The sequence below is a fragment of the Cervus canadensis genome, chromosome 8 (assembly GCF_019320065.1).
Source record: "Cervus canadensis isolate Bull #8, Minnesota chromosome 8, ASM1932006v1, whole genome shotgun sequence".
Taxonomy (NCBI): domain Eukaryota; kingdom Metazoa; phylum Chordata; class Mammalia; order Artiodactyla; family Cervidae; genus Cervus; species Cervus canadensis.
The window spans coordinates 63,600,699-63,620,422 of record NC_057393.1 but is presented as its reverse complement, the minus strand read 5'-3'; the positions used below and the strand labels follow the sequence as shown (position 1 = coordinate 63,620,422).

The following is a 19,724-nucleotide window of genomic DNA, read 5'->3' as shown; positions in this document are numbered from 1 at the left end:
GTCTCCTGTACAGTGTCACAAACCTCTGTCTGTAGTTCATCAGGCACTCTATCAGATCTAGTGCCTTAAATCTATTTCTCACTTCCACTGTATAATCATAAGGGATTTGATTTAGATCATACCTGAATGGTCTAGTGGTTTTCCCCACTTTCTTCAATTTAAGTCTGAAGTTGGCAATAAGGAGTTCATGATCTGAGCCACAACTCAGCTCCTGGTCTTGTTTTGCTGACTGTATAGAGCTTCTCCATCTTTGGCTGCAAAGAATATAATCAGTCTGATTTTGGTGTTGACCCTCTGGTGATGTCCATGTGTAGAGTCTTCTCTTGTGTTGTTGGAAGAGGGTGTTTGCTATGACCAGTGCGTTCTCTTGGCAGAACTCTATTAACCTTTGCCCTGCTCATTCTGTACTCCAAGGGCAAATTTGCCTGTTACTCCAGGTGTTTCTTGACTTCCTACTTTTGCATTCCGGTCCCCTATAATGAAAAGGACATCTTTTTTGGATGTTAGTTCTGAAGGTCTTGTAGGTCTTCATAGAACCGTTCAACTTCAGCTTTTTCAGCATTACTGGTCTGGGCATAGACTTGGATTACCATGATATTGAATGGTTTGCCTTGTAAACGAACAAAGATCATTCTGCCGTTTTTGAGATTGCATCCAAGTACTGCATTTAGGACTCTTTTGTTGACTATAATGGCTACTCCATTTCTTCTAAGGGATTCCTGCCCACGATAGTAGATATAATGGTCATCTGAGTTAAATTTATCCATCCCAGTCCATCTTAGTTTGCTGATTTCCTAGAATGTCGATATTCACTCTTGCCATCTCTTGTTTGACCAGTTCCAATTTGCCTTGATTCATGGACCTAACATTCCAGGTTCCTATGCAATAGTGCTCTTTACAGCATTGTACCTTGGTTCTATTACCAGTTTCATCCGCAACTGGGTGTTGTGTTTTCTTTGGCTCCATCCCTTCATTCTTTTGGGAGTTATTTCTCCACTGATCTCCAATAGCATATTGGGCACCTACCGACCGGGGGAGTTCATCTTTCAGTGCCCAATCTTTTTGCCTTTTCATACTGTTCATGGGGTTCTCAAGGCAAGAATACTGAAGTGGTTTGCCATTCCCTTCTCCAGTGGACCACCTTCTGTCAGACCTCTCCACCATGACCCATCCATTTTTGGTGGCCCCACGTGGCATAGCTTAGTTTCATTTAGTTAGACAAGGCTGTGGTCCGTGTGATCAGATTGGCTAGTTGTCTGTGATTGTGGTTTCAGTCTGTCTGCCCTCTGATGCCCTCTCTCAGCGCCTACCATCTTACTTGGGTTTCTCTTACCTTGGACATGGGGTATCTTCATGGCTGCTCCAGCAAAGCACAGCCGCTGCTCCTTACCTTGGACGTGGGGTAGCTCCTGTCGGCTGCCGCCCCTGACTTTGAACGTAGGGTAGCTCCTCTCGGCTGCTCCTGCGCCGTCGCAGCTGCCCATCAGGTGGCCAAAATATTGGAGCTTCAGCTTCAGCATCAGTCCTTCCAGTGAATATTCAGGGTTGATCTCCTTTTGGATTGACTGGTTTGATCTTCTTGCAGTCCAAGGGACCCTCAAGAGTTTTCTCCAGCACACAATTCAGAAGCACCAATTTTTCAGTTATCAGCCTTCTTTATGGTCCAACTCTTACATCTGTAAATGACTGTTGGAAAAACCATAGCTTTGATTATCCAAACCTTTGCTGGCAAAGTGATGTCTCAGTTTTTTAATACGCTGTCTAGGTTTGTAATGTCTTTTCTTCCAAGGAGCAAGCGTCTTTCAATTTCATGACTGCAGTTACCATCTGCAGTTATTTTGGAGCCCAAGAAGATAAACTCTGTCACTGTTTCCATTGTTTCCCCATCTATTTGCCATGAAGTGATGGGACCGGATGCGGTGATCTTAGTTTTTTGAATGTTTAGTTTCAAACCAGTTGTTTCACTCTCCTCTTTCACCCTCATCCAGAGGCTCTTTGGTTCCTTTTCAGTTTCTGCCATTAGAGTAGTATCATCTACATATCTGAGGCTTTTTATATTTCTCCTGGAAATCTTGATTCCAACTTGTGATTTATTCAACCCAACGTTTCACTTGATGTACTCCACATGTAAGTTAAATAAACAGGGTGACAATATACAGCCTTGCCATACTCCTTTCCCAATTTTGAACCAGTCCATTGTTCCATGTAAGATTCTAACTGTTGCTTCTTGACCTGTATGCGAGTTTCTCAGGAGACAGATAAAGTGTTCTGGTATTCCCATCTCTTAAAGAATTTTTCAGTTAGTTGTGATCCACATTGTCAAAGACTTTAGCGTAGTTAATGAAGCAGAAGATGTTTTTCTGGAATTCCCTTGCTTTCTCTGAAATCCAATGAATTGGCAATTTGATCTCTGATTTGTCTACCTTTTCTAAACCCAGCTTGTACTTTTGGAAGTTCTCCCTGGCAGTACATATATGTAAAAATTGAGGCACTAACTAATGTCTAATTAGGAATTCCAAAAAGAGGAAAGAGTGTGGATAGTGGAGAGGCCATGTTGTTTTGCTGAAAAGTTTTCTTTCAATTTAGGATTGAAGGATTCATTAATAAACCACGAGTTACACAGTAAATAATTTCAATATTTAACACAGGATTATTTGACTTAATCTCAACATATAGTCATTTCTTTACCACTGGAGCCACCTGGGAAGTCCATATAGTCATTAAAACAAAAGAAATAGAAAAAATAGAGGCAGTACCATATGCATCACCAAATTGGCCAAATTCTACATCCAGACTTGAACAGCAGTGGGAAGTCCTGAGTAACAGCAGTCTGGAGTCCTAGTGGGGAAAAGGGCCCTTGGCGGTCTGTCGACCCCATAGGTGAGACTTCAGATTGCAATTTTGGAGGCTCCTGCTTATTATAATCACAGGCCACTTGACTCGCTGGTAACAATTGTGTGATTACAGGCAGGCATGTAGTCCACGCAGGGTCCAGGCAAGGTCAGAAGTTGGTCAGAGGTCTGCTCCCTTACGTCTGAAGCCTGAAGACTGCCTCCATTTTAATTTCCCTAAAACATGTTAGAAGAAATGATGACTGATAATTTTCCAGAATTTAAGAAAGATGAAAGCCCTCAGGTTGAAAGGGTATTCCAGGTGTGTTTAAGTGAAATCATATGGTATTTGTCTTTCTCTTTCTGACTTACTTCACTTAGTATGATAATCTCTAGGCATCCACGTAGCTGAATATGGCATTATTTCGTTCTTTTTAATGGTTGAGTAATACTACACACAACACATCTTCTTTATCCATTCTTCTCTCAATGGACATTTTGGTTTCCATGTCTTCGCTATTTTAAATATTGCTGCTGTGAACATAGGGGTGCGTGTATCTTTTTGAATTACAGTTTTGTCTGGATATATGCCCAGGAGTAGAATTGCCTGATCATGTGGTAACTCTATTTTTAATTTTTTGGGGAACCTCCATATAGTTCTGCTTACTGGCTATACCAGTTTACATTCAAATTGTGGATTATTTATGTTTATTATTTTTTCTTTTTTTGTATTTTCCAACTGTTCTATGTTGAACATGTGTATTAGGACTTGATTTTAAGCTGGAGGAACTTGATGTATACTAAATACATATTTTGGTCAAGTGCTGAGTGGCTGAGTATCATCATTATAGAATGGACCTCTGGGATACTAAGTAAATCTGAAACTCTTTAAAATAAGTGTTAAGATTTTCGTACAGGTTATAATCTTTTCATCTTTATTTCTGAAGTCCCCAAAGCTCTGAAAACTGGAAATTTGAAAAAAAGGTTTGAGATAGAATTAATTTGCCAGCAAAACTTGAATGGGTGTGAGGCTCCCTACAGTATTTATTTGTTGACACAAATTTGCTGTAGATATATCTGCTTGTTAATGGCATGCTGCATGAAACCTTCCTGGGGAATTTACAAAATACATAGAGTGTATTACCTTCCTAAAATTTACAAACTTCTGAATCTCATAAAATTCTGGCGCCAAAACATACGTTGCCCCAAGGGTTCAATAAAAGGATCGAGGGCCTTTTGAAAAATTTAAATACTCAATTTTTTGTTGTTGTTCAGTCGCTAAGTTGTGTCTGACTTTGTGATCTCATAGACTGCAGAACACCAGGCTTCCTTGTCCTTCACTATTTCCTGGAGTTTGCTCACTCACGTCCATTAAGTCAGTGATACCATCTAACCATCTCATCAAACTCTGTTTTAAAAATTCTGTTATTTAAAGTTTACTGTTGTGAGGCAACAACAGTTTCTCATCAGAATCACTTGCTAAAATATTCCTGCAGTCCCCATTCTACAAGTTGATAATTCTAAGTCAATGCTTGTTTCAAAGGTCTTGTTTGGCTGGTTCTACCATAGTCTTGTGCTGGTTATGTCATTGAGTTATTAGGTTTTTTTTCCTTTCTGATAGTAACTGACTAAGGTAAAGACTTCAGATTTTTGGATTTCAAGATTTAGAAGGCTTATTTCACTGGAAGTGGCCTCTTGAACTGAAGTTTCACGTACTACTTGAAGATGATACCTTTTGAATATTTTCCAAAGCAGATTTAAAGTTGTTGCCCTCACTTCTATGTTTTACTTCTGGTGTTTTTGTTTGTACTTGTGCCCTCACAAGGTTTCTCTAAATATGTTTCTATTTAGAAAACAATAATTAGCTTCCAACATAAGAACATCTGAATTTCCACTTGGAATTTGGCTTTCATTGCATGCATGCCGATTTCAGCACCTTCTGTAGAATAAGAAATTGTGTATAGCAATTATGTAAGAAACCCTTACCTTCTCAAGACACAGTTCGCTTACTTATTAACAGGCTCTCACAATTTTGTCAGCAAGCCACACTTAGTTATTAGTAAACCCAGCTATTTTTCTGTGTTAGCTGCAAATACAAGATTATAGGTTTGGAAGTAGCCTATGTGATCACTGATCACTCACAAAATTAGCGGTTATTGGAAATGATAATGAAGTAGTTACTTGGCTTTTTTGCCTTCTAGAGGCTGAGGCTGGACTTTGGTGTATCCCTAGTAGAACCATTTCTAATTCTCTAAAAGACTCAGTTGATTCAAAGAGCAGGAAGTCTAGCCAAATATGACTCATTCTAGGAGTGCATCCCTTGCTTCTATTATCCTCTGGTATTGAATTTATTTCTCACACAGGCCATCTTAAATGGAGTAAGAAAGACAACATTTTTCATCCCTAAGCTCACAATCTCATGAGCCCAAAGGCAAGACTTTCCACATCTGTTTAACAGTTTTGAGAATATTCTGATTGGCCCTGCCTGGGTTACATACCCACCATTGAACCAATTAGTGTCTCAGAGGTGGGGATTTTGGCCAGCCTTGGATGTACTCTTACTCTTTTTTCTGTGTGCATGCTTTTATATATGATGGGGAGTGTACGGATGTTCAAGAAGACACTATAATCAACAGCTCCACCATGAACTTGAAGGGTGCAGGAGGTGGTGTCCTTCTCTCAGCAAGAGAAAAATTCATTATGGCACTTAAAATATTTACAAAAACGAACAAACAATCCCCTCCTGTCTCCTGCTGCCATTGGAAACCTCATTCCTCAAGGTCCAGACAAAGTCTATCTTCCTTATAAAATTTTGGTAATCACCACGCCTGGGAACGGCTCTCTCTCTGGTGGTTGGTACTTTATGCTTTGTATTATTGCAGTGCACAATATGTGCATGTTTTATCTTGTCTACTGCTACTTGAAGTCAGGAAACTAGTTGAATAACTCTCAATGCTTTATAACTTAATTACTGCATTGCAACATAGGCCCTAAATTTTTGTTCAATGAATTAATTAACTCTTTAAAGCGGTTTGAAGCTTATCTTTGTAGTATTCAGTGGTGCAAAATGGAATCATATATTGACTGTAAATTGTTATCTGTTCAGAAGAGTTGATAGAATTCTTACCTGAAAATGTTTCATGGTTCTTGGACCTTTGTTTTTTATTGTCATGTGGAGTGAGCTTGTGTGTGAAATAAATCCAATGCTGGAGGACAGAAGCCAAGAGATGCACTCTAGACTGCATTTCTGTTCTTCTGAGGACTATAGTGAGCTTTGACTATAATAATCATTTCATGCATTTGTCCATAAGGAAAATTACCTCAAGATAAATATATTTCTCCTATATTAATGGCTTCCCAGGTGGCACAGTTGGTAAAGAATCTGCCTGCCAGTGCAGAAGATGCAAGGGACTCGGGTTCAATCCCTGGGTCTGGAAGATCCTCTGGAGGAGGAAATGGCAACCCATTCCAGTATTTTTGCTTGGAAAATTCCATGGACAGAGGAGTCTGGTAGGCTACAGTCCATAGGATTGCAAAGAGTTGGATACAACTAAGCACACACAACCAACCAACCAGCAACCCTATATTAATAGAAACATTTTATTAAGGCCATGTTGTCAGTGTTTTCTTTCTTAAAATAAATATAGCACAACTACTTATTTGGTGGAGAAATGAATTTTCTGAAAGAGTGAATTTACAAAGAACTCAGTGACCTATCATAATGGTCAGTCTTTTCCCTCTGGGTTTGCAAGTCCATATTTAGTGAGATTATTTGCATTGTAATGAACTCCAAAAGCACTGAAGGTTAGCAGTATTGTTCTTGATTTCATAACATACTGTGTTAACAATGTACCATGTAACCAATAAGTGATATCGCAAAATGGTCTTTTTAAGAAATTTGTCTCTATTGACTCATCCAAGAGGGGTCACTTGAAAACTATTGAAATAGAGCAAAATAATCAAATTCAGATGTCTTAGGGTTCTCAAATTCCTTTAAGCTTGATGTAGCAAAGTAAATAGTTTTACCCTTTGAGCCCTTGAGCTGAAGTCTGGAAAGCCATGTTAAGTTTCTGAGTTAAGCAAGTTAAAAAAGAAAATTTTATCTTTTTAAACAAATAAACAGTTCAAATGTGTTGTCTTTGAAGTTAACCACATTAGAGATTTGAACATTTTCTTATAGGCATGGCTGAGGAAGTCTTGGGTTCCTCCTAAAACAGAGTTTTTCAGAAATTGTTTTGCTTATGCAGAGCTCACTAGAGACCTTCAACCTCACTTCTATGTGAAGCTTGAATAAGTTACATTCCTTAGAAGACTTGTTAGTATCCTGTAACTAACACGTCAGACTCAAAGCTCTTTAAATGCTCTCTTGTTGAACAAGATGTTGCTTCTTTCTGCTCATAAAACAGGTTAAAGCAGGCTTTCTTAGCCTTTCCCTTTTAGAAGCTGTTTTGGTATTTCCAAAGAATGCCAGGGAATGCTGGTATGAGTAGGAGTAGGAACATGGGTGGGAAGAGATGTCTAGGTGTGCAAACCCTAAGGTAGGGTAGGATCTCACAGAGTTGAAGTTTCCTACAAATCTCACTATTAGCCAGATGTGGTTTTGAAATGATAATTTACAATTTCACATGATTTTTTTGAAAACTCTGAACATGTTTAGACCCTTTAGATTGTTAGCGCCTGGGTAGGTACTTAAAATCAGCCTCATGTTTACCTTGTGTTTAGAGAATTGAAGCCCAGTGAGGTTAAATATGAGTCATGTAACATAGCTATTAAGTATCTGAAATGAAATTTGATGCCAAGTCTTATAATTTCTCATTGTCCTACTTTCTAGAACAGGAAATGAAGTATCAGTTTTTTTTTGTTTGTTTTTAGTTTTTTTAAAGATAAAAATAACATATGAATATGTCAATGACTTTCACTTACCTTTTCTTACTGATCCTCACGAGGCCACCAGGTAACTGCCTTCTGCTGAGGAAATAGACCCAGGGAGGTTAAGCGTCCCTAAGTAGTAAACTCATTTCACACTCAGGACATCTGACTCACATTTCTTGGTGTGTGTATTACACTCTGAAGACAGAAATTGAGAACTTGTCAGAATAAATTCTGTATGTGCGAGATAAGTACACTATTTAAGGAAATTCTGTTTTCTGTTTAGTAACCTTGTTTAGATTTTTGTCTTTCAAGTTCTCTTATTCACATATGTAAGTGTCCAACCCTCCTCACCCCCTAAAATAAACCTGTGGGATATACTTAATTGTATGCTTTGCAATGGATTAACTCATTGAACTTCAGTTTTAAGCAGGTTGTATTTTCCATTAAAAGCCTTTTTTGTTTGGCATAAGCCAATTTTGCTTATGTTTTGAGAGTTAAAATGTTCCAACTAAGAGAACAATTTCTGGTAAGTTTTTATTTGCTTTGCAGATTTTGTACTTTTCTCTGATATTGATGATTTGAATGTTATGACTTAGCATTGTTAATTATTATAATAATATGGGATAACCATTACTGTCCACAGAATTTAATATGCTCAAGATTATAGAATAAGTGGCTGAGATAGGGTTCAAACCTGAATCTGTCTTAATGTTTAGTAATTAGCTCAAATATTCAGGTATTATATAAACAATACAGCAGGAATCAATAGTGATTTGTGGGATTAAAAAAAATAAGCCCTTTGCTTCAAAAATACTCCTAATTTATATATGAAACTATTACTAGTAATCTAAAAATCTATTAATTAATCTTTTAATATTATTAATAATTTAAAATTTTATAAAAATATTCTACCAAATCTGAGGTGGCAGTGGTGAGAATTCTTTTTCATTAGAAAAGACCTGCAGCCACAATTAGTCTTGGACCTCATACAGAAAAAAAGCAACATTTTTAAAGAAATGATAAAATGTTCAGTTAGCCTACTTTTAAGGATATGACTATAACATTTCATTAAATTCAACTGGTACTTAAAAGCTCAATTTTATAATGCTTGATAACCATAGGAAAAAGGAAGTAGGAGAAAGAAAATGCAGATCTATGAAAAGAGGAGGGGGAAGTAAAAGGAAGTGATTTAAAAAAAGGACTCAGTTCCTCTTAGCTATTTCTGATTTCTGCATCACTTCCAACATCAGACATCTCTGCTTTTCAGCTTTTCACTCAGCTCTGAAGTGTGTATGTGAGTTTGTGAGAAACTTCTTGTTATGAACTGTAATACCTGTGGTCTCTTAGGGTGGTACAAGGAAAAAGAGCTTTGCATTATTAATCAGAACACTTGGGTCCTATTAAGGTCTCTGTCTAGGTTTGTGTATACACCTGTGAAGTGAGTAGTCTAGATTAAAAAGCTTTTCAAACTAGATCATGAATCAATTTGGGTGTAGAAAAAGTAGTATTTTATAAAAAGAAATTAGAAAATGTCAGTGCATTGAATATGGTTAGGATAAATACTGCTTTGTGAAATGTTTCTGTTATGTGTATTTATGGAGTATTAGTTGCAGTGCAAAATGTATTTTCACAATGAGTTTGATTTTTCTGTCCTAAAATTTAGTGGCTTAGAAGAGCAGCCATTTTATTAGAGTTAATGGTTTTATGGGTCAGGAGTAACTGGTTAATTCTTCTGCTCCATGTGGTATTGGCTAGGATCACTTGGAAGTATTTAGCTGATAATAGATCTGGTCTATTTTGGTAGAGGTGACTGGAAGTCTTGGCTTAGCTGGATTCCTCTTTCTCTGTGTAGTTTGAGTGCCTCTCTGTGTGGTTTCTTCATCCTGGTAGTTGGACCTCCTTGAGAGCAGCTCAGGCCTCCAAGAGACCAAGGCAGGCGCTGGTGGTCCTTTATGGCCAATGCGTGACCCAATTTGTCTATCTAAGCTTTTAATTCTGCTGCTGTCCTTTGAATAATGATTCATTTCAATAATCTACTCCCCTACCCACCCCCCACCCCCACTTACACAAATAACATTGGAAAATGTGTCAACTTTCTGTTTTGAAGTGCAGAGTTTAAATATGTATATTATTTTCCCATGGTATATAGTGAGTTTTAGGTTTTTGGAGAAATAATTTAAGGTCTACACATTTCTGTGGAGTCTTAAGTTTGTTACCTAATGCTGCCTAAAAGAACTGCCTTCTTATAATGTTTGGAGATTCCATTTGAATTTAATTACTTCTTTCCTTCACATATAGTCAGTCTGGAGCTGTTATGCTTTTGTCAAAATCTGGAAAAGTGCAAAATCTGTTCCCACCAACCCCCATTCCACCCCACAGTAAAGAAAACAAAACCATTAAACGTTTTTGTTGTAAATCTAAAGGTTGTTATCACAAGAAAAAAAATCTTTGTTACTGTGTATGGTTATGGATGTTAACTAGACATTGTGGTGATCATTTGCAATATATACAAATACTGAATTATCTGAAACTAATACCATGTTAGGTGTCAATTATACCTGCAAAAAATATATTCATTTTTGTAAAATGTAGATTTTGTGATATATTTTTAGCTGATAGAGACTTTCTAGAATAGGACTATTCCCCGTGATAGAATTGTAGAGATTTTTTTATATATACTTTTTATTCTGTATTGGGGTATAGCCAATTAAAAATGTTGTGTTAGTTTCAGATGAACAGCAAAGGGACTCAGTCATACATACACATGTATCCATTCTCCTCTAAACTCCCCTCCCATCTAGGCTGCCAGGTAACACTAAGCAGAGTTCCATATGCTATGCATAGGTCATTGTTGTTTGTCTGTTTTAAATATAGCAGTGTGTACATGTCCATCCCAAACTCCCTATCACTTCCCTCCATCCTTCACCCCAAGAGCTGTAGGGATTTGAAGAAATGTCAATGTCAGAGTATTTGCCCATATTTGGAATATTAATAGCGGTCTCTTAGGATATAAGTAAAAGGGATTTATCTTACCATACCCTTGGCTATTTAGAATCCCAGATCTTGAAGCAGTGTTTGAGTTTAACCCCTGGCTTTTTGGGAGTGGGTTGGGCTGGTTATTTGACTAGTTATACTGGAGAGTAATTGTTTTTTTGCCTCTGTCTGCAGACAAATGTCTTGTTTTTCAGGTAAACCACATTCATTTTAAATGTTCCTCCACCCCAGGCTATTCTTTCCCACCAAGAAAGACATGAAGATAATCAAGATTTCCTTCAAAGTAATAAAGGAGGAGAATGTGGAAAATGATAAGAGTTTAGAATGAAATTCTGTGTGTTTAAATGCCAGTATTTAAAAATAAAGATTAAAACCCACCCTCAAATGAAATGGGAGTGGGAATACTTAGGAATATTTTAAGCTTGTAAATAGGCTTGTGAAGGTAAATGTCTTATCTCAACCTCTCGCAAAGTGATATGTTATAGATACTTAGTTACACCAAAATAACAACTTTTGAAATAATATTATATATACATACATACCTGTGTACATACTTTGTGTATGTAAACATATGTCAAACCCTGATATTAGTAGTCCTATCATATTATAGTTCTCTATGAACTTTTATAACTATTGAGGCAATGAAATAATCTGTTTTTAAGGTTTCTTATGCCTGATTCTCTCAGATGCAGTGAAGCATTAGAAAATCTGTACAGCCACCCACCGCAAAAGCTAATGATCCTTCCCTTTCATTTGAGACTACGTGATCACATCAAGTAAGCAATGGGTGAAGTATCTCCATTGAAAGCACTCCAAAGAGTGCCATGGTATGTATGCTATATTTATATGTATATAGTTTTAATTACACTTGAGTTAGAATGTCTGTTGTGCCAACTAAGAGAAGACACTTCAAAGATTACATTTTCCCCAATACAACAGTTTTGGTGGGCACATCTCTCCCTCCCAGGTTTCCCAATAACAAGGAGACTACTATCATTACCACATCCACCACCATCGCTGCTATATAAAACTTCCAAGTGTTTCAATTTTAAATAGTTATTACAGAAAAGCAGTCTACCCTGTTTCCACAAGGAGGGGTTGCACTGTTTCTCTCTGCACCCTGAAATCCAATTTCAGATCAGTCTTTAGGCTGATGAGAGCCAGTGCCAGTCTGTGTCCTGTCCTATAGACTGTGAGAGAAGATGGCCCTCTGCCCATGTAGTAGGGTTGAAGACAGGGCCTTCAGATCTAGATCAGTCCTCATCAGTGGAAACTATGAAGTTGCAGGTTACTGTTGTTAGAATACCCTCTTAGAAAAAAAAAAAGCCCCAAAAAACACTGAATAAGAGACCAGTTTCATCATCATTTCTAAAAAACTCAGTAGAAACTTATCATTCCTTAGAACTCTTTGGATAAAGCTGCATATTTTTTACTCTTATTTAGAAAATGATAGGCACCAGTTAGTTAGAGGATATACCCAAGGACAACATGAATATATAAAAAATTTTTTTTTCTTACAGTGGAGCCTGTTGTGGACATTTGTGGTTTCAATTTCTGAGTCTTGAAAGATCTTGCTAAGAAATAATTTGTAATTTTCCTAAAGCCTAAATTTGATTTGCACAAGATCAATGGCTGAGATGGGATATTTTCTTAGTTATATAGTAAATTGAACCCTTGTATTCATTGTGTGCCTCTGAATTCTTGCAGAGTGGTAAAAAAGATATTTTTCTTTGTCAAAAATCAGTCTTGTGATTTTGACAGAAATGAAATTGTGGTTGAAATTTTAAAAATGAAGAGGTCTAAGAGATGATTCTTGGTGACCATTAGGAGTCTTGGCCAAATTAAAGATAAAAACGGCAGATTCATTGTCTGCTTAGATTTAACTATGAATAAGTAGACATGGGAAAAAAAGAAGCAACCTCTGAAAGTATTTCCTATGATGCTCCAGCTAATAAGAAAGCTGTTACTGGACTATTACATCATATGGGTTGAAGTCACAGTATAGTGGTCTGAAACTTGGATGTTTATAAAAGTCTCAGACTTATGTCAGTCTATCTTGGGTTTACTCTGATCAAACACTATATAGTGGCGACTAGTCCCAGTTCTGGAGTCATACTACCAGAGTTTGGATTTCTGCTCTGTAATGTGTGACTTTCAGCAAATTATTTAACCTTTTTGAGTTTAAATTTCTTCAAGTGTAAATGGTGATAATAAAATGTCTTCTATTACGGTTGTTATAAATTCAGATGAGATAGTACTTGAAAGATATATATAGCATGGTTCCTGGCACATACTAACCATGCATTAAGTTGTACCTTGGAGAAGGGCATGGCAGCCCACTCCAGTATTCTTGCCTGGAGAATTCCATGGACAAAGAAGCTTGGTGGGCTACAGTCCATAGGGTCTCAAAGAGTTGGATGTGACTGAGCACACACGCATGCAAATTGTACCTGTTGTTTTTCTTATATACGTATTTAGTGGCTGCTGGCTTCCCTGGTAGCTCAGAGGTTAAAGAATCTGCCTGCAATGCATTAGACCTGGATTCGATCCTGGGTTGGGAAGATCCCTTGGAGAAGGGAATGGCAACCCACTCCAGTATTCTTGCCTGGAGAATCCCATGGACAGAGGAGCCTGGCAGGCTACAGTCCATGGGGTTGTAAGAGTCGGACATGACTTAGCAACTTAGAGAGTGACTGCTAGCAGGTGACTGCTAAGGTAGAATGGTTCCCCTCTTAGGGTGTTGTTCAAATGAAACTGCATATACAATTATGGACAACTATATAATCTATTAATGGAAAACAGTAGGCACTACAGAGTAAGAAAGACTAGAAAGAAAAATCTGTTTCCCAAGTTTTTATTTCTGTCCCTGACCACTCCTAGAACTTGTCCTTTGAACTTGATTCTTGCCTTTTCCATTTATCTTGGTAATAGCAGCACCATTTACTCAATTTAGTCCAAATTTACCCAATTTAGTCTAAAATCTAGGAGTTACTCTTGAATCCCTTTATTTTCCTTACTCCCCCGTATTTTGCAAGTCCTGCCATTCTGCCTCCAAAATGTCCATTTTCTTCTATGTCCACCACTATTTTTGTGGTTCAGATCACAATTATTTGTCATCTTTAATACTGTAATAGGTTATTTATTTGGTTGCATCAGGTCTTAGTTGCGGCATGGGGGATCTAGTTCCCCAATCAGGGACTGAGCCTGAGCCCCCTGCATTGTGAACACAGAGTCTTATCCACTGAACCATGAGGAAATCCCTGTCATAGGCTTTTAATTTAGTCTTTCTGCCTTCATGCTCCTGTGACCCATTCTCTGCACCATAACCAAGTTGCTCTTTTAAAACAATATCAGATCATGTCATTCCTCTGTTTAAAACTTAAATTATAGTGGCTTCCTGTCTTGCTTATAAGAAAATCTAAACTTCTTAGGCTCATCAAAGCTAAGACATTCTGCTTCTTCTCTGACTACAGCCTTTCATCTCTTCCTTGCCTTTTTTTACACTGGCCTTCCAGTTATTTTAGTAATATCTGTCTGGAATCCCTTCCTCACTTTGCTCTTCTTTGCTATTCGGTTTCCTCCTCCTGGAGGCCTTCACTGACAACCAACTCTAAATGAGCCTTTCTCTGGGTTGATCTGATTTTAATTCTCTGCATAGCACTTATGAGCATTTAATGATCTTATTTATTTGATTATTCATCCATATCCCCTCACTAGAATGTAAGTTCTTTAAGGGCAGTACATATTCTTGGTCGTTGCTCAGTCTCCAGTGTTTTGAGTAGTAGAGTAGAACTCAGTAAATATTTGTTGCGCTAATGAGTGACTGGTGCTCCGCCCGCCCCCCACCCCCTTTTTTTTTGGCTATGTCTTGGATTGTGGGATCTTAATGCTCTGACTAGGGGTTGAACCCCTGACCTCAGTGGTGAAAGCATGGAGTCATAACCTCTGGACCACTAGGAAATTCCTGAGTGATTGATTCCTAAAAGCTTGTTTGTCAAGTACCAGATTTATGGTAAAATAAAAATAAGAAAACATCTTTTACATAGAAACTATACTTCATAAGATTACCAGCAATACTTTGAGTAGTGCTATTTATTCTGTGATGTCCTTTTTACATTTTTATGTTAAAATGCCCTTTTATAAAGTGATAGTGCTGTATTCAATTATGTATGTTTAAATACATATTCTTGGCAGCATAAATGGGAAGCTGTGTTGTCCTATACTTTTAGGTTGGAAGTTTTCTTTGACTTTTAGAGATTTGTGGTTCACTGAAAATAAAGAAGCACTGTGTGGGTGTTCTTGGGAGGGAGTTTTGCTAAGAATTCTTACTAAATAAAGTTCAGTCAATCAAATGTTATTATATTCTTCAAATTCTCCTGGGAAATAAATTGTCAGTTTCCGTTTAAAGATTAGGTTCTGTTTGAATATGTCATGTTAAAGTGAAATGTGACATAAGAATCTACAGACAATAATTTAAAGGAAACAAAAATAGTGAGCCTCATATCTTTTGAGGTAATATGTTTAGCAATGTTTCTTTGAATAACCTTGACCATAATGAAAGCTAAGTAAAACTGTACACGTTTTATTTTCATTAAAACCGACAAACTCTTAAAAAAAAAGCTACCTAATTTGTATTGAGTCACAAGTGGACAGTTTTGTCCCCCCCCCCCCCCCCCCCCCCCCCCCCAACACTGTCCAGTAAGAACTGAAAGGGACCTGAGATGTTGACTGTAACAAATGACCTTGCATTTCAGATAAGGAAACTAATGGTCAAAAGGAATACTTTTTTTTTTGGTAGGCCTAGGCTTAGAATTCCCACCTCCTTATTCCTGTGCTTCCCAGGTGGTGCTTGTGGTAAAGAACCTGCCTGCCAAGGCAGGAGGTGTAAGAAACACAGGTTCCATTCTTGGGTCTGGAAGATCCCCTCGAGGAGGGCCTGACAGCCCACTCCAGTCTTCTTGCCTGGAGAATCCCATAGACAGAGGAGCCTGGCAGGCTATAGTCAGTCCATAGGGTCACAAAGAGTTGGACAGGACTGAAGCAACTTACCACACAGGCATTCTAATTTTGCTTAGTTAGGGATGTAATAAATTTTTGCTACTGTTAAAATGCGAAATGAATAGTATACAAATCTTTGTTCACATTTGCTCTATTTTATCTATGATAGTTGCCTAAAACATGGAATTGGTGACACGCATTGCCACAAGGCATTCTAGAAATGTACCATTGTATGGAAATACTTGTTTTATTGAATGCTTAACAACAAACTGGTTGTATTTGAAGAGAACTTTGCTATTGTTTTGCGGTTGGAAGCATTTGTTGAAAAGGTAAGTCTACACAAATTTGTTATGGTACCCATAAATGTATTTATTTAACTATTTGGGGATTAGCTATCTATGCGCCTTTAGTGGCAAACTAACCACATGATTAGATAAATAGAATATTTGCTTATCTATCTTTCCATGAGTAAATTATTCTGACCCACTGATCTTGATTGAGCTATTTGAATTGGAAGAAGGTTAGTGGAAGTTAAAAATTCCAATTGACTGCTTTTCCCTAGAGTGACGAATAGGATTGAAATAGATTGCTTAGAAAATTGATCAAAAGTTTTTTAGTAGTTACTCAGTAGCTAACCGTGTGTGCATTTGTATGTGTATGGTTGAAAAAAAACTGGGTGGAAGAGAGGGTAGAGAAAGATTAGAAAAGGAGCATGAAAAGCTGAGGAAAGGAACATGCTATGAATAAAAAAAGCTGCTGCCTTTATCTGGAAAAACGTGTTTTTATCTCTACCTGATTGACTCTAAAAGAACGATCACACATGTACCCCGTTTACTGAAATAACATTTTTATATCTATACCTGCTGAAATGAACTGTTACTTAAGTACATTTTAAATAATACACTTTTTAAAAGTTGTGTTGACTGGTTATGAGTACAAAAAAACAAAACAAAGTATTGATTGTAAGATGCAAAGTGTCACTTATCAAAAGTTAGTTGTTTTTTTAAAAAAACTTTGAATGTGATATGACTTTAATTTTATTGAATATTTGAACGTTGTAGACTTTTATCATCCCTTAGTAACATACAATATACTATATTTGTTTAAAAGCAGGGTTTCAAATCTAGCTTTTTTGTGTACCACCCTTTTTTCTTTACCTTTATTATTAAAAATCAAAAGTAAGTGTCAACAAAAGCATGAGTAAAAAGTTGATTTATTTTTCACAGGGCCAAGTTCATGTTAGGTTTCATATCATGCTTCTCAGAGAGATAATTTTAACAAGTGTGGTAATAACAAAGTAATAATCATGTCTTGTGCTAAGGACTCTATTAGACACTTTACTAGAATGAATTAAGTTTTAATCTTCTCAATGCCATGAAAAGCAGGTAATGTGTAAACTCATGCAGGAAGTCATGTAAGGGTTCCAGGTCACTTCTGTCTTGCTACCTTTATAATCTTGCTACTTTCCTTTACAGCCTTGCTACTTAGCATGGCCCACAGAGGAGAAGCAACTGGCAACATCTGGGAACTTAAGGAAATGCAAAATCTTGACCACAGAGCTTGCTGAATCCCTATTAATAAGATCTCTCAAGTGATGTGTATTAAAGTCTGAAAAGCACCATAGTACATCCCATATTAAAAGTTGCATGGAGATTTTGGAGTTTGTTCTGAGAATTATTCCTGGCTTTACTTTTAGTTCATCCGGGTTGTGGTTGTTGTTCAGTCACTAACTTGTGTCCGACTCATGCGGGTTATCTATTAACATTTTCCCTTAGAGGAGAAGGCAAACTGTTGAATTAGTCAATGTCTCCACTGCTTCAAATTGCTATCCCGCTGCTGCTTTGATTCATATCCTGAGGAACAACTGACTAGTTCTGCTTGTGGAAATTTGGTCAAAGTCTCAATCAGCCAAGACTCTGTTTTTAATAGCCTTTACTTGTGGACTAAACACATCAGATTTATAGTGCAGGGCTTCCTTCTAGATAGGCATTTTCCAAATTAAAGAAAATAATGTTTTAAAAAAAAGCATTTTTGAAGAAAACTTGAAATCTTTTGGAATACTTACATTTTAGATTGTAAGAAACTATAGATTTGTGTAAATTGATCTACTAATTTCATTTTGTGAACATAATTATTCTGTCACAGGGGCAATGATAGGTAAGAAAAGCAAGGCTGGCTTAGAATAGCACTGTCAGGAAGACATGTAATGTAAGACAAAATTAGTAGCCACGTTAAAAACTAAACAGTTTAATCTTAATAGGTTTTATTTAACCCAGTGTAGCAAAGTACTATTTTAACATGTAGTCAACATAAATATAAAAACTATTTCTGAGATATTCTGTATTTTTTTGTACTGTCTTGAAAAAGTACATATTTATCTGTGCAGTGTCTCAGTTTGGATGCTAAATTTTCCACAGTGAAATGTATGCAGTGAAAAATACTGTGTTTAATGGAATAATGTTTTACTTTGCTTTTGGTTTTAAATTTAAACTAATTAAAAGGAAATAAATATTTAGTTCCTTCAGTCACAGAATGCCCATTTCAATGTTACGTGTTGGGGTGTGTTTCTAATGTAACTGATTTCAGATTATGGAATTGATCCCCATCCAAAATGCTTAGGAAATGAATGCCACTGGAGGTTATGGTCTGTTTACATAAATATTTGTACACAGAATAAAGAGGGAATAAACAAAAGCTATTTAGATCATAAAACGTTTATTTCCTAACACCCCCATGTCAGTCCTTCCCGCAGTTGGAATTGATTTACCTGTCTTTTATTAGTGGTTCAGAATCAGTTTCTTAAGTCCTTTTACCCCCGCCAAATTGCAAGGTTAGCGCCCAGAGTTAAGGCTCTTCTAGTTTCTCCCCGTGACTAGATGCTTGCTCAGAGAGCTGCATCCTTTTCAGGAAAGCGAGGACGTATGACAGTGTGTCGAGCTGGATAGTCTGGGCTAGTTTGGCCTGGAGGTTTTAAAAGTTACACGTGTACCTGGATAACCCGGGAACTTGCTAAAAATACTATTGTACGGGCCTCACCTTTCTAGCTTCTGATTCGCAAGTTTATACTGAGACCCTGGACACTTCCTTATGAGCTGTCCTAAGTGTTTTTAAAGTCCAAAACGTTTGGGGACCACCATACTCAGCATTTGACTCTTAAAACGCTGCGAGTTCTAATTTAACACGTCGTGCTGCTGTTGCCACGGGATCGATTCTACCCGGACTGAGGTTGCCAGGCTGTTGCCGTTTTTCTGCAGATGGGTTTTCAGGCTGTTAACCCCCCTCTCCGAAGACTGCCCTGACATCGCCCCCGTCCCAAGCCCTGTTAGAGCGACCTGGGCTGGCCGAGGTAGACCGCGCCATGTGACTGATAAACCGGTTGCCTTTCGGGGCGGCCATTTTTGAGGCGGGCACCCAACCTCGTGCACCGTAAGCCGGGAGCGGGAGGTAGGCAGTTACCAGAACCCAAGATGGCCACCGAGCCCGCTAGCCAGCCCGCTAGCCCGCGTGCCGGCACGAGACGCGCGGGCGGCTTGCCGTGGCCGGCGGCGCCCTGGGCAGGTCCTCGGGCCGCCGGCCCGGGGCGGAGCGCCCGCCCCTTCCGGGCGCGGCCAATCAGCGTGAGCGACCGGCTCGGCTGGGGCCGCCCGCGCGCGGGGTGTGTGAGGACGCGCTCCCGGGTCGCTGAGTGCCTGAGCCCAGAAGCGGTGGCTCTGGTACCTGCTGCTGCCACCCGTGCGGACGCAGAGCATCGGACGCGAGCGCTGTCGCGTGGGTCTGGAAGGTGAAGCTATGACGGCCATCAGGTAATGAGTCTGGGCGGCAGCCTGAACTGCGCGCCGGGTAGGCATTAGCCTCTCGGCTGCTGAGAACTGTCGCCCCTTCTCTTGGGTGTTCTGGAGCCTCCCGGTGCCACCGGTCCCCCTCATGTGGAAGGTCTCTGCACTTTTCATTTGATCTTTTATGCCTTCCTCAGAAGTTTTGGGGGCTGAGGCACATGGCGGAGACCTTTGAGTAGCCGCATAGCTGAGG

The 19,724-nt window shown here is 38.4% G+C and overlaps 1 protein-coding gene across 7 annotated transcripts in view; it reads left to right on the top strand.

The window, feature by feature from the left end:
• ADK (adenosine kinase) overlaps positions 1-19,724 on the top strand; it is a 591,696-nt gene that overhangs the window by 8,788 nt on the left and 563,184 nt on the right. Inside the window, exon 1 of one of the 7 annotated variants that reach the window (XM_043476505.1) lies at positions 19,336-19,498. The exons of 5 other annotated variants lie outside the window; for them this stretch is intronic. In XM_043476505.1, the coding sequence (XP_043332440.1) occupies positions 19,485-19,498 (14 nt within the window). In that variant the 5' untranslated portion in view covers positions 19,336-19,484. Of the gene's footprint in view, positions 1-19,335; positions 19,499-19,724 lie in introns of those variants that run through there. One more of the 7 variants, XM_043476501.1, reaches the window with a different exon arrangement.